The sequence below is a fragment of the Rhineura floridana genome, chromosome 6, assembly GCF_030035675.1.
Source record: "Rhineura floridana isolate rRhiFlo1 chromosome 6, rRhiFlo1.hap2, whole genome shotgun sequence".
Classification (NCBI taxonomy): domain Eukaryota; kingdom Metazoa; phylum Chordata; class Lepidosauria; order Squamata; family Rhineuridae; genus Rhineura; species Rhineura floridana.
Genome location: NC_084485.1, coordinates 118,270,863 through 118,284,054, shown reverse-complemented (window position 1 = coordinate 118,284,054; position 13,192 = coordinate 118,270,863). Strand labels below are relative to the sequence as shown.

At 39.5% G+C, this 13,192-nt stretch overlaps 1 protein-coding gene across 5 annotated transcripts in view; it reads right to left on the bottom strand.

The window, feature by feature from the left end:
* The window catches only part of PKN2 (protein kinase N2), a 71,120-nt gene that overhangs the window by 39,564 nt on the left and 18,364 nt on the right, over positions 1-13,192 (bottom strand). The window contains exons 1-3 of one of the 5 annotated variants that reach the window (XM_061633585.1): positions 12,156-12,327; positions 11,113-11,225; positions 10,264-10,430 (exon numbers count right to left, since the gene is read on the bottom strand). The exons of 2 other annotated variants lie outside the window; for them this stretch is intronic. In XM_061633585.1, coding sequence (XP_061489569.1) covers positions 10,264-10,266 — 3 coding nt within the window. In that variant the 5' untranslated portion in view covers positions 10,267-10,430; positions 11,113-11,225; positions 12,156-12,327. Of the gene's footprint in view, positions 1-10,263; positions 10,431-11,112; positions 11,226-12,155; positions 12,328-13,192 lie in introns of those variants that run through there. 2 more of the 5 variants (XM_061633584.1, XM_061633586.1) reach the window with 2 other exon arrangements.

Below are 13,192 nucleotides of genomic sequence, written 5' to 3'. Positions count from 1 at the left end.
AGAGTTCTGATAACTTTGCCGATAACACTCTATAAAACTAATATTCATTTTGAGAGGCCTTTAACTGTCTGTTTGAAAACATTCTGCAGGGGCAATGAGAGTTTTATATGTTGACTGACAACACCTACAAGTAACAGGTTTATGTTTAGCGACACCTTTCCTGTGCCTATTTTTAACACAAATCATTTAAGTTTCATTGGATTTGCGACATATTCACACTCTGTACTGATAAGCCTGAAAACCATGAGCCTAACAGAGCACTTCTATGTGTGTCTCAGAAGTAAGTCTCACTGAATTCAAAGGGATGTACTCCCAGGTAAGCATGCATAGGACTGCAACCTTATATTTGTAATTTTCACTTTTTGGAAAGTGAATCTAGACAGTTATAAATTCAACTAACAATGATGTAGTTCTGCATATTTAGCAGATGTGTCCCAGGATGAAACAAATAGATAATAAATTACAGTAGGGCTCCACTCATATGGCGGGTTACGTTCCAGAACTCCGCCTAAAAGTGGAACTCTTTCATTAAAATGGCACCCGACGCCCGAAAAATGCCGTAAAAGCGGAACAAGCACCGTATGAGTGAGGCCTTACTCTAATTGAAAGCTACCGTATTAGCGGAACGCCGAAAAGTGGGCTGCTGAAAAGCGGCCCCCCGCTGTATTATTCTCTCAGATTTGGATCTGGAACACACAGTAAGGTATGTATGAGGTTTTGACTCAGGACATCCATTCCTGTCAAAACAGGTATTTCAATCATTATGCCATAAGACAATCATATGCACTCACCATCTTATGTTGTTTAGCCATTAACTGTTTTTACAGACCACTTCAGTCAACCCATTTATGTATATCAGAAATCACACCTGGATCATTACATCATCACAAGGATAAGAGAAAATAAAAGCCCCCTATTTTTCCCCAAGACTACTTCCCTCTTTCAACTTGCTTCAACCACGCTGTGAACACAAAACACAAATTATATTTGAGTGTTGAGATGTTAGCCCAGTATTACCAAATGTGTAAACAAGTCCTTAGATGAATGCTGCCATCTCCACAGATGCTACATTCACAGACTCCATGCATTTAACAAAAGTGTTTTCCCCTTACAACTCAAAATGCTTCATACATACACAATCAGCCTTTAAAGAAAAACAACAGTTCAAATCCTAGTTAAGTAACAAGAAAGTCATACTATTAATGAGTGGAAGAGTCTTCTTAGATAAAGATGATCACATGTAATCTTGTCCTATTCTAACTCTTACACTGCAGAGCCTACAAAGCAATTGGTGCCTGGATTACTAGGAAAGTGTTTATGCACATTACATTTGGAGAGGTGCAACTAATCCAAATTTTTGAATGTTTGTCACATTCTGAATACTGCCTATTATAAATTGGTAAAACATATTTCATCCTGGCAGGTGGGGTGAAGAGAGATCTCATATTTTTCAAAGATTATTTGGGGTGGGAATGAGGGGAAAAGATATAAAATGTTGAGGTCCCCAGTCAATAAGGCTAATGGGATTTCTTCCTGTTCTTAATATGCCAATTACTAACATATCAATTTCTTTTTATATCAAATGCTTTATTTCCAAAGTTCAAAACATTTGTTAGCATAACATTTTTCTTAATATCAGATCCAGAGTAAATGAATTTAGGAAACAACTGAAGATGTTAAGGAAAGTTAATTTAATCTTTCAAAGATTAAACAAGTGCTAAATATATGTTTTGCATAGCAATCACAATGTGCACAGCATTATGAAATGACTGAACTGAAGTATTCAGCAGCCAATCCTACAGGAGTATAAAACGTTCACAATGCTTATTCTAAATGCCCTTGAATGGTAAAAAATTACTCAAATTAAACTAGAGAAAATTGTGCATGTTTTATAAAAATGAAGCCATCTAATAACCAAGCAATTGTATCCATAGCCGTTCCTTCCTCCCCTCAGTATAGTTTATAAATAATGCATGAAATCACAAACAGCCAATTGGCAATTTACTATATCGGCTCATTTACCTGAAACAGTTCTCTGTGTCTCCATTGGTTTCAGGTATGCATCCAACAATATTCTAGGAAAATATTTCTTTTCTTTCTTCACAGAAACGCTAAAAGTCTGGTATACCTTGTAAATTGTCAACTTAAGAGTTACACCATACATTACAAGACTAAAGTTCTCATGTAATACACCTACCCTAAAGGAAATTACAAGAATGCAACTTCTTCTTCATCACCATCCATGTCTATTTTAAAGCAACACCTTTGATCAACATACAGAACATGATTGTTTGGAGGAGTATTCTACATATAATCATAACATTATTAAGGTTCTAAAGGAAACTGTAATTAAATACAACAAGGATTACCTTTTCAGTTACACATCAGCTATTCTGACCAAGGAATCCAAACCATGGGTTGAACTTCCAAATGTTCAAGCAAACTGGTTTATAGTTGCTTTTGAACATTTGTTCGCTCTAGCTTGTGGTTTATCTCCAAGTACAGTGGCCTCAAGATACAGAGCAATTATGGTTTTGGCAATTCAGATGGCACCTACTGGTAGCCATCCTATTTTTACCCATCCCTTTATTTTCTTTTTCAAACCGTGATTTGCTAACTTGATTGCAAACCATGGATGCCATTTCAGAAAAAAACACAAGGTTTTGATGTGGCTTGGTACAATGTCTTAATTCAGCAATTCTGCTTGATTAATTTTTATTTCTCTTAAAACACTCAGCACCATCACCCCAAATGCAATGAGTAGATAGAGAGACAGGTCATAGGCCCCAAAATACTGTTCTTCAATCAGCTTGACAAGCATGTTTTCCCTCTCCCAAAGTTCCACTAAGCATTAAGACAATAATTTGCAATGTGTTCATCTTAAGGAATGATCATCATTTTAAAAAATGTCCATAATCAATACTTGGAGACAGAAAAGTAGCTCTTTCTTTTTTTCTGATCATAATCTGCCTAGAGGGAAGAAAATTAGTAGAGTGCATCTCTGCAAATGCCTAAGACAAATCAATACAGCACTGTATAGGTTTGCTAGCCCTGTGAAGCAGAAGCAGGGCTGTGGAGTCGGTCCTCCGACTATTTTTCTACTGTCCGACTCCTTCATAAATGGCAAATGTATAATTTTTCTACTGTCTGACTCCGGCTCTGACTCCTTCATAAATGGCAAATGTATATTAATGTATTAATAATAATAAATTAATAAATATTAAAATATTAATTTTATTTTGAAGTCAAGTCAGTACATTTCTACCAACTCCGACTCCACCCAAAATTGCTTCCGACTCCGACTCCACGACTCCGACTCCACAGCCCTGAGCAGAAGTCATCTTAATGACAGACAAAAATAACAATATTAGCCAATCCTAGCTTCCTGAGAGACTCTGAACTGGACACCAAAAAGTGAAAGCAACGATCCCAACGATGAGACACTGGCTGACATTTCGCTCATGAAACTTTTTTTTTTAATTTACATGCTTGGGTTGTTTGCATAGGTATCTTTGCCCTCAGATAGCATTTGACAACAATTTCACAAATGGTTTTAGAATGCATACTTCACAACACAATTCTTCTGGTTATATGGCAAATGCTATGTTATTTTCTGAAATCAGTGTTTAATTCAGAATAAGTGTGCTCCATATATTCAAAAAGTTAAACATTTGGCAACTTGCTAGAGATCTAGTATTCCGAAGCCCTTCCAAATATTTTATACCTCTTGTACAAGGAGTGTTGGAAGACATCCGCAAACTCGTATTCCTCTGTCAGTTTTTTTTTTTAACCATGGACACAAGACATCTACCAACCAAACTGTTTAGCTTATATACAGTGCAAAATGAATGGGGCAGGGGGATCAAAGTCTGTGGTTTTCCCCTGATGAAGAAAGACTACCATGGAGTTGAAACCACCAGGATTCCAAAACTGCAGCACTAAACTGAACCAATCTCCATTTAAAATAAGAATCTCAAATTTCCACCTGTGAGCAAGACTACATACCCTTGCAGTCCGAGATTGATTCTAGAGAATGCAGCAGACTGACTGCTTTGATAACTATTCTGTCTGTGCTGTTTATCCGATTTATTCATCACAGGCAACAGTCTAGCAGAGAAACTACATGCTTCATGACATCCACTGTGTAAAATGGGAACTATGGAAATTTTAAATTCAGACAAATACTTTAAATTATAAAAGCTATCCACATATGCTTACATTTGCAGAATTCTGACTGCGTAAGCAGTTACTTTACTAGAACCTAGAGCTTGAGAGGTAGGAGCACTGCATGACTAACTATATACGTTCAGCAGGGTTTTAGACTTGAGTTTCTTGAAGAGGTGCCATTCCTTTTTCCACCACATTAAAAACTACTTTCCAAACTCAGGGATAACACAGGTTAGATAGAGGAAGACAGCCTCCTGTTGGAAAACAAATCAAAATTCCTACACCTAGGCAATCATACTGAAGTTTCTCAAATATCTCTCTGGAAGGCAGCCACATTATTTAGGTGGTGTCTCTCCTTAAATGCATTTTTGTAATATACATTATTAAATGTTTAAAAAATTATTACTATGAAATGACAAATGTACAAAAATTCATCATAACATAAAATCATGATAATATCCAACACTACTCCAGGACTTTCCCTTCTTCTCTCCCTTGCAGCTCCCCCACACACACCTAATGCTCTCAAAATCTGTTTTGAATATTCCCTCCAACAGTCCAGAGATTTGGGTGATACCTTGGAGCTACAGAGGAAGTCCCATTGTACAAGTTGGATGACACTGTTAACTGTCACCCATAATTTATAATTGAAATGTACAACAACAATAACATAGGACAAACTTATATAAATGAAAATAATGTCTACAGATGCAATGTATTAATTATCTTTTTATTTCATATTCTAATGATTGATAAACAAAGTCCACTTTTCAATAAACTTATCTGTAAAGTGTCTTTTTGTAAATCTCTTCATCTGAAAAACTGAGTGAATTCTGTTAAGTTTAGAAAACCATGATGTTCTACTGTTTGCAAATATTCCTCAAAAAGAAGTATTGCATCTTACAAGATTTCTGCAGTATAGAATAGTATTTTACCACATACAGTATGCTCTTAAGAAACGTTTTGATTACTTTGAATACTATCTTGATTTTAAACAAAAGTCTTGATTACTTTGGTGCAAAAGTAGATTAGATATTTACCACAGAGGAAGAAGAGAAGGCTATTGGATCAGTTGATTTAGTTTCAAATATATTCGCTATCACCTGCTGCAAAGTCAGTGTAGGCTTACAGGAAGATCCTAAATGCACCTTAAAATGAATTGTGGGTATCATGTTACCTACCCCAGTGCTAGAACTGCAAGGGAATGGAAGGAAATCTATTGAACCTCAAAGAGAAAGCTCAGTTTAGATCATTAAAACTTAGCCAATTCTACATAGGTGTCTATTTACCCTATACTGTCAGAATCTTATAGCTGGGAGTCACCTCTGAATTGCTCTTGTCCAGGAAGCACTGCAAAATGGAAAACTAAACAGTTTCAATCTGATCACTGGGTTGGGCCCAGACTTCATCATGCTCAGAGTAGACTCACTGAAATGAATGGGTCTTAAGTTATAACAAACTTAACTCAATGATTTCAGTAGGTTACTCCAAATATGACTGGCTCACAGTGTGATTTTGTTTTAATAAACTACAGTTAAGAACATAAGGAGACCCTGCTGGATCAGGCCAATGGCCCATCTAGTCCAGCATCCTGTTCTCACAGTGGCCAATCAGATGCCTGTGGGAAGTTCGCAACTGGGACCTGAGTGCATGAGTAATTCTGCAGTTTCTTTTTGTAGTTGGTATTCAGACGTATACTGCCTCTAGCTATTACCCTCCATGAATTTGTCTAATCCTCTTTTAAATCCATCCAAGTTGGTGGCCATCACTGCCTCTTATGGGAGCAAATTCCACAGTTTAACTATGTGCTGTATGAAGCAACACTTTCTTTAGTCTGTCCTGAATCTTCCAACATTCAGCTTCACTGGATGTCCATGAGTTCTAGTGTTATGAGAGAATGAGAAAAAAAATTCCCTATCCACTTTCTCCATGCCATGCATAATTTTATAAACTTCTATCACATTACCTCTTACTCATCTTTTCTCTAAACCAGTGGTTCCCAACCTGGGGGCCGGAACCCCCAGGGGGGCCGTGAAGTAATCCAGAGGGGGCCATGAACAGTAAAGAAATGAATTTATTAATTTTTTTAAAAAAGTCTTCACTCCCTCTACACTGTCTGCTTTCCACTGCCGCTGCAGATGACACCTCCCCCTTGCTCCAAACGAGAGGGGAGGCCTTTTCCTGAAGTGCCAGAGCATCTTTCAGGCGCACTGAGGGCAGGCATCTGCCTATAAAATACATGGCAGATGCCAAAGGAGGCTGAGGGTGGGGCTACCAGGAAGAAGAGGGGATTACTATCACTGATTCCCGTCTCCTTGCACTGCCGCTACTGGCAACGCCCTTACTTAGAATGAGAGGAGAGGGCTTTTTGTGAAGCAAAAAGAAGCAAGCCTGCAAAGAAAGGCTGCTTTCCCCTTCCTTCTTGGCAGCCAGCCTGCCTCCCTGGAGGGAGGGGGTCACAAAACATTTTCAGCTTATAAAGGGGGTCCCATGCTCATAAAGGTTGGGAACCACTGCTCTAAACTAAAAAACCCAAATGCAGAAACTTTCCTCATAGGAGAGTTGCTCCATCCACCTGATCATTCTGGTTGCTTTTCCAAACCTTTTCCGTCTCTACAATATCTTTTTTGAGGTGAGGCAGAACTGTAAATGGTACTTCAAATGCGGCCATTTAAATTAACTATAATTTATCCTTGTCAGATGTAATGACAAATCACATTTAGTTTAAACCCAGAAGCAGATATATTGAATCTCTTCTTCTGGTGTATGCCAGAGGAGGGGGTACCAATTGAGCTCAATGTTTGAGCAAACTCGTGTGCACTGTACTAAATCATGGTTTAGCATTACATCTGACCTGGACCATTGTCCCTTGATTCATGACCAACTACGACATAAAAGGGATAAACATGAGAAAGTGAAGAATCCTTCCAGAATATAGACTACAGTGTCTTGCAAAAGTACTCAGACCCCTGATCAATGCTCTCAGGGTACATTGTAATTTCATTCTGTATGATATTTTATTTTGAAACACTGAAACTCAAAATCAATTACTGTAAGATGACATTGGTTTTATGTTGGGAAATGTTTGTAAGAAACATAAAAAACTGAAACGCGTTGCTTGCATAAGTATTCAACCCACACATTAATTTTTAGTAGAGCCACCTTTCGCCACAATAACAGCTTAAAGTCTTTTGGGGTAGGTATGTACCACCATTCCACACAGTGCTGGAGGGATTTTGGCCCATTCTTCTTGGCAGATTTGCTCCAGGTCGTTGAGGTTGGTTGGACATCACTTGTGAACCACAATTTTCAAAGAGCGCCATAGATTCTCCATGAGATTGAGATCAGGACTTTGACTGGGCCACTGTAGGGCATTCACCTTTTTGTTCTTCAGCCACTCCCATGTTACTTTGGCGTGCTTGGGATCATTGTCCTGCTGAAAAGTGAAGTTCCTCCCAAGCTTCAGTTTCTTAGTGGATTGAAGCAGGTTCACTGCAGTATTTCCCTGTATTTTGCTCCATCCATTCTTTCTTCAATTTTAACAAGATGCCCAGTCCCTGCTGATAAGAAGCATCCTCACAGCATGATGCTGCCATCATCATACTTCACTGTATGGATGGTGCATCTTGAGGCATGGGCAGTGTTAGCTTTGTGCCACACATAGTGCTCTGAGTTTTGGCCAAAAAGCTCTATCTTGGTCTCATCTGACCACAAACCCTTTTCCCACATCACACCTGGGGCACTCTCATGCTTTCTGGCAAACTCCAGACATGCTTTCAGATGGTACTTTTGGAGTAACGGCTTCTTTCTTGCCACCCTCCCATACAGGACAGTGTTATGCAGAGCTCCTGATATGGTTGACTGGTGCACCATTACTCCACTCCCAGCCCCTGAACTCTGTAGCTCCTTCAAAGTGATTGCTGGCTTCTCTGTGGCTTCTCTCACAAGTCTCCTCCTTGTTCGAGTGCTGAGTTTTGAGGGACGGCCTTTTCTTGGCAGTGCCTGGGTGGAGCAATACAGCTTCCACTCCTTGATTATTGATCCAACCATGCTCACTGGGATATCCAAACAGACATTATTTTGTACCCTTTTCCTAATGTATGCATTTGTATTACATTATCTCTCATTTCTGTAGAATGCTCTTTGGTCTTCATTTCCCTTCAGATCCACAGCCTGATCAATGATCTTTCAACAGTGGAGGTGTAACCCTGACAATGTGACAGCAACTTTAATGGTTCACAGGTGGAGGCCAATGGTAAGGTAACTGTGTCCTTGATAGGGCAATTTCTTTCTGTGTAGACTGGGAGCTTCTACAGCACAGGGATTGAATACTTATGCAAGCAACATGTTTCAGGTTTTTTTGTTTCTTACAAACATTTCCCAACATAAAATCAATGTCACCGTACAATTGATTTTGAGTTTCAGTGTTTCAAAATAAAATATCATACAGGACTAAATTACAATGTACCATTTGTCATTCAGTACTATGAGAGCATTGGTCAGAGGTCTGAGTACTTTTGCAAGGCACTTAAATATCTGTGAATGCTTAAGGGAAAAAGATTTCTCATTCATAGAAATGTTCCTCTCTAATATGTCCAAAAACCAGACAAAGCCAAGACAAATAATTTTGAAGTATGGGTCAATATCTGTGAAGACCTCTTCTTATCTTGTATGTCATATACAGAAGTCTTCCTGTAGCAGGAAACTCCTAGTGCACAAGAAAAAGTTCAAATGTATATATGGGGGAAGGACTATTTACAATAGTAGTATGGCTAGTTAAACAAGTTTGTAATGGAAGCATGCATGACTCAAACAGACATTTATGCCACTACATACAGGTACCACAGAAAATCTAAAAAGAGCTCCAGCAGGTTAGAATTCCAGCAGATACCTTAATATCAGAACTGTAAAAGATGGCAGATGGCAAACAGCATGTGTGACAATTACTGCAGCACACCAGGGATATGTACATACTTTGTGTAGGCCAAAGAAAAATAAAGAATTCATTAAAAAAAGGGTCAGGCATGACTTCATTGCTTGGTTCCATATCAGTCAGATGTTTTGTTTGTAGCTAATCACTACTACAATGTAAATCACAAAAACAAGATAACCCAAGAGTAAGTTAGGGCACAATCCTGCTGGTATTTACTCCAGGCTATGCCAGCACAAGTCCTCCACCCGGGTGCAGCTTGGGAAATCTGCCACCATCCAGGCCCAGCAGGGTTCCAGACAGCTCAGTTGAGCCTGGTGCAAGTGAAGCTGGTGGAAGGCCTGAAAAGGGGTGTTCCAGGGGGTGGGGGGGGCAGAACCGAGAAGGACTAATGCTACATCCTGAACATGTTTGGCTCAGTCCTGCAGTCTCCAGTTCCGGCAGACAATATGGCAGGAAAAAGGAAGGCAAAAGTAAACATACATAATGGAAGTCATTATGGTGGCTGTGGCAGCTATCTTGTTGTTTGACTTGTCTGATGAGCTTTTCCTTCCGTTGAGCTCTGCCAGCACAGCCGGCGTGCTCCCCTCCCAGGGGCTCCTGAACGGAGACATGATATGGAGGAACTTTACGCCGCTTTTCCTTGCGCCGGCTCCACTAATGCCAGCCTCCTTTGCGTAGGATTGCTCCCTAAAACATATAAATTTTCAGCAATGCAAGCTGTCAGAACTTAAAACTATTCCCCAAATCATGTAAAAATTCCCCTGGCTATCAACATTCTTTTGGGTCAAAAAAGCAGCTCTGTAACTTTCTTGCTGGTAACTCATGTAAAGCTACCCCGTACATAACAAACTTTTATATACTGGCCAGCACCCATCTAATTTTGAAATCAGCTGATTGATCTTCGAGAAAATTGAAATGAATAGTGAAATCTGTCTTAAGGTGAGTTAAATGAAGGACAATGAAGGATATAATGCACAATATCTTCAATGTGGTCTGATCCACATATAGAAAGACAGACGTTTGTTGACCTAAAAGAATTTACCGGTTCGAGATTCTGTGGGCATAGTTTGAAATCTAAGCCAAGTAAATACATGCCTAATAGAAGAAACGTTAATTCCTGCAGATAAGCAGTCCTTTTATGGTCAGATTTAACTTTAACATACCATACTGAGGACATGGAATTCTTCATATTTTCAAAGTCCATTTTGGCATTTTCAGCAGAATTTACAATGTGGATATTATGGCAAAAAGGGTCCTGAGATGATGTTGCAGAGGAAATTGAGTAACTTGGCATCAAACAATTACAACATTGTGTTAAGCTTTCTCTATTCTGCAGATATAAAAAACACAATTTTGATAAATGTTGGTCTCACATTAGCAAGTTTTTCCAATACAGAATAATTCATTTATGATTGTGTGCTTTTAAAGAAAGGGGACCTACTTCAGTTCTAAGTAATATATTGGTAAGCTATGTGGGACTCCATGCAGCACATGTAGAAACTTATTTTGGATTATATCCAATTTATCCCTATTAGAGCTATTCCAGAGTGTCGCAGCATATAACAAGCAACAAAACTTTTATCAGTTCTATCAAATTATGACCTATAATAAAGTTTCTTTATAGCCCTGATGAAATTTTAACTGCCCCAAAATGAGAATGCCATGGAATATTTTCACAAAAACAAAGCCCTAAGTTCTTAAGTGAATGACACCATTCAATGATATGAACCGTTTGTGCTGCTTATGCCTTCCAGCAAACACCACCACTTTATTATTATTGCAATTAATAGATAAACCTTCTTGCTTGCAAGAAGTTATTAAGTGTATGTTTGAATGGTTTTAATATTGCAAATAGTTTAATTCTATTTAATTTAGACTATTGTATGTTCTTAATTATATGTATTTTTATCTGGAAGCCGCCTTGAGTTCCAGTTTGGAAAATAGGGCGGGGTAAAAATAAAGATAATAAATAAATAATAAAAGTTCAAATTTGGAAAATAATCTTCTCATACCTACTTGGGATAATGACATGAGCCATATCATCTGCTGCCCTGGGTTCCTACTGGGAAGGGTGGGATATGTATCTTGTTTTTCACCCCTTGATATAAATATTGAATCTGAGAACCTGCAAGTCCAGTTCGAATATTAACATCAGTATTAGAATAGAACTGTTGTATAAGAAACTGCAGTTATCCAATGAAGTGACTGCTAGTTTTTTCAATAGTCAGTGTCATTCAATGGGGTCAAAGGCAAATGAGAGAACAAATGCAATACACAGCTTTTTTGGTGGACTGCTAAGATACCGTATATTCCGGCGTATAAGACGACTGGGCGTATAAGACGACCCCCAACTTTTCCAGTTAAAATATAGAGTTTGGGATATACTCGCCATATAAGACTACCCCTGCTTATGACATGCAGGTACTTAGCAGGAAAACTGTCACTTATAAGCATAAGGCTGTTTGTCATCAAACATGTAAACATAAAACAGTGCAAGTGGATTAAACTTTTCCTAATTCACTCTAAAGCTGAAAGGAAGGATAAGACAATAAACCCATGGGAGCTGCCATGCTGTTTGTTTTCTAAGCTGACAACCAAACTGGAACTGATGATGATAGGAGGAAGATAACAAACAATAGAGAGAGAGCAAGTGCCGGGCAAGTCCCTGGCGAGTTAGCAACGCCCATCATAACTGCAAGCTACGGTATTTTTACAGGTTTTGCTGGCGTGACAGTTTCCCTTTAAAAGCCTTCAAAATCCTCCTGTTCGTCATCTGATATCATAAGCACATCAATGACATTTATTTTTATTTATTTATTTAATTACATTTCTAGACCGCCCTATAGCAGAAAGCTCTCAGGGCGGTGTACAACAAATAAAATCACAATTAAAATATGAGCAAGTGTGGAAAAAAAAATATATAGTACAGTTATAAAACATTAATAAAATTGCCATTGAGATTTAAATTAAGATCATATTAAGTTTAAAATGTTAAATTAAAATATTTAAAAATTTACAAAATTTAAAAAGCCTGGGCGAAAAGGTAAGTTTTTACCTGGTGTCGAAAAGATAACAGAGAAGGCGCCAGGCGTATCTCGTCTGGGAGGGCATTCCATAGTTCGGGGGCCACCACCGAGAAGGCCCTAGATCTAGTTGTTGATCTCCAGGCCTCTTTATGGGTTGGGACCCGGAGAAGGGCCTTCGACGTCGAGCGTAGTGAACGGGTAGGTACATAGCGAGAGAGGCGCTCCATCAGGTATTGCGGTCCGATGCCGTTTAGGGCTTTATAGGTAAGAACCAACACTTTGAATCTGGCCCGGAAACATATCGGTAGCCAGTGCAGCTGCGCCAGGACAGGTGTTATATGGTCAAATTTCTTTGTCCCAGTGAGAACTCTGGCCGCAGCATTTTGCACTAGCTGAAGTTTCCGAACCGTCTTCATAGGTAGCCCCACGTAGAGTGCATTACAGTAGTCCAATCTAGAGGTTACCATAGCATGGATAACTGAGGCAAGATGCTCCTTGCTCAAATAGGGTCGTAGTTGGGCTACCAGCCGGAGCTGGTAGAATGCATTCCGTGCCACCGAGGCTACCTGAGCCTCAAGTGACAGGAGCGGATCTAATAAGACCCCCAAACTATGTACCTGTTCCTTTAGGGGGAGTGTAACCCCATCTAGGACAGGTCGAACGTCAACCATCTGGGCAGAGGGTCCTCCCACCAACAGCATCTCAGTCTTGTTAGGATTGAGTTTCAGTTTATTAGCTCTCATCCAGCCCATTATCGCGGCCAGGCAGCGGTCTAGTACATCAACAGCCTCACCAGAGGAAGATGAAAAGGAGTAGTAGAGCTGCGTATCATCAGCATATTGCTGGAAACGCACTCCAAAACTCCTGATGACCTCACCCAGCGGCTTCATATAGATATTAAAAAGCATGGGGGACAGAACTGAACCCTGCGGGACCCCATATTGGAGTACCCAGGGACTCGAGTAATGTTCCCCCAGCATCACCTTCTGGAGACGATTCCCGAGATAGGAGCAGAGCCACTGCCAAGCAGTGCCTCCCACTCCTAAATCCGTAAGTCGCTCCAGAA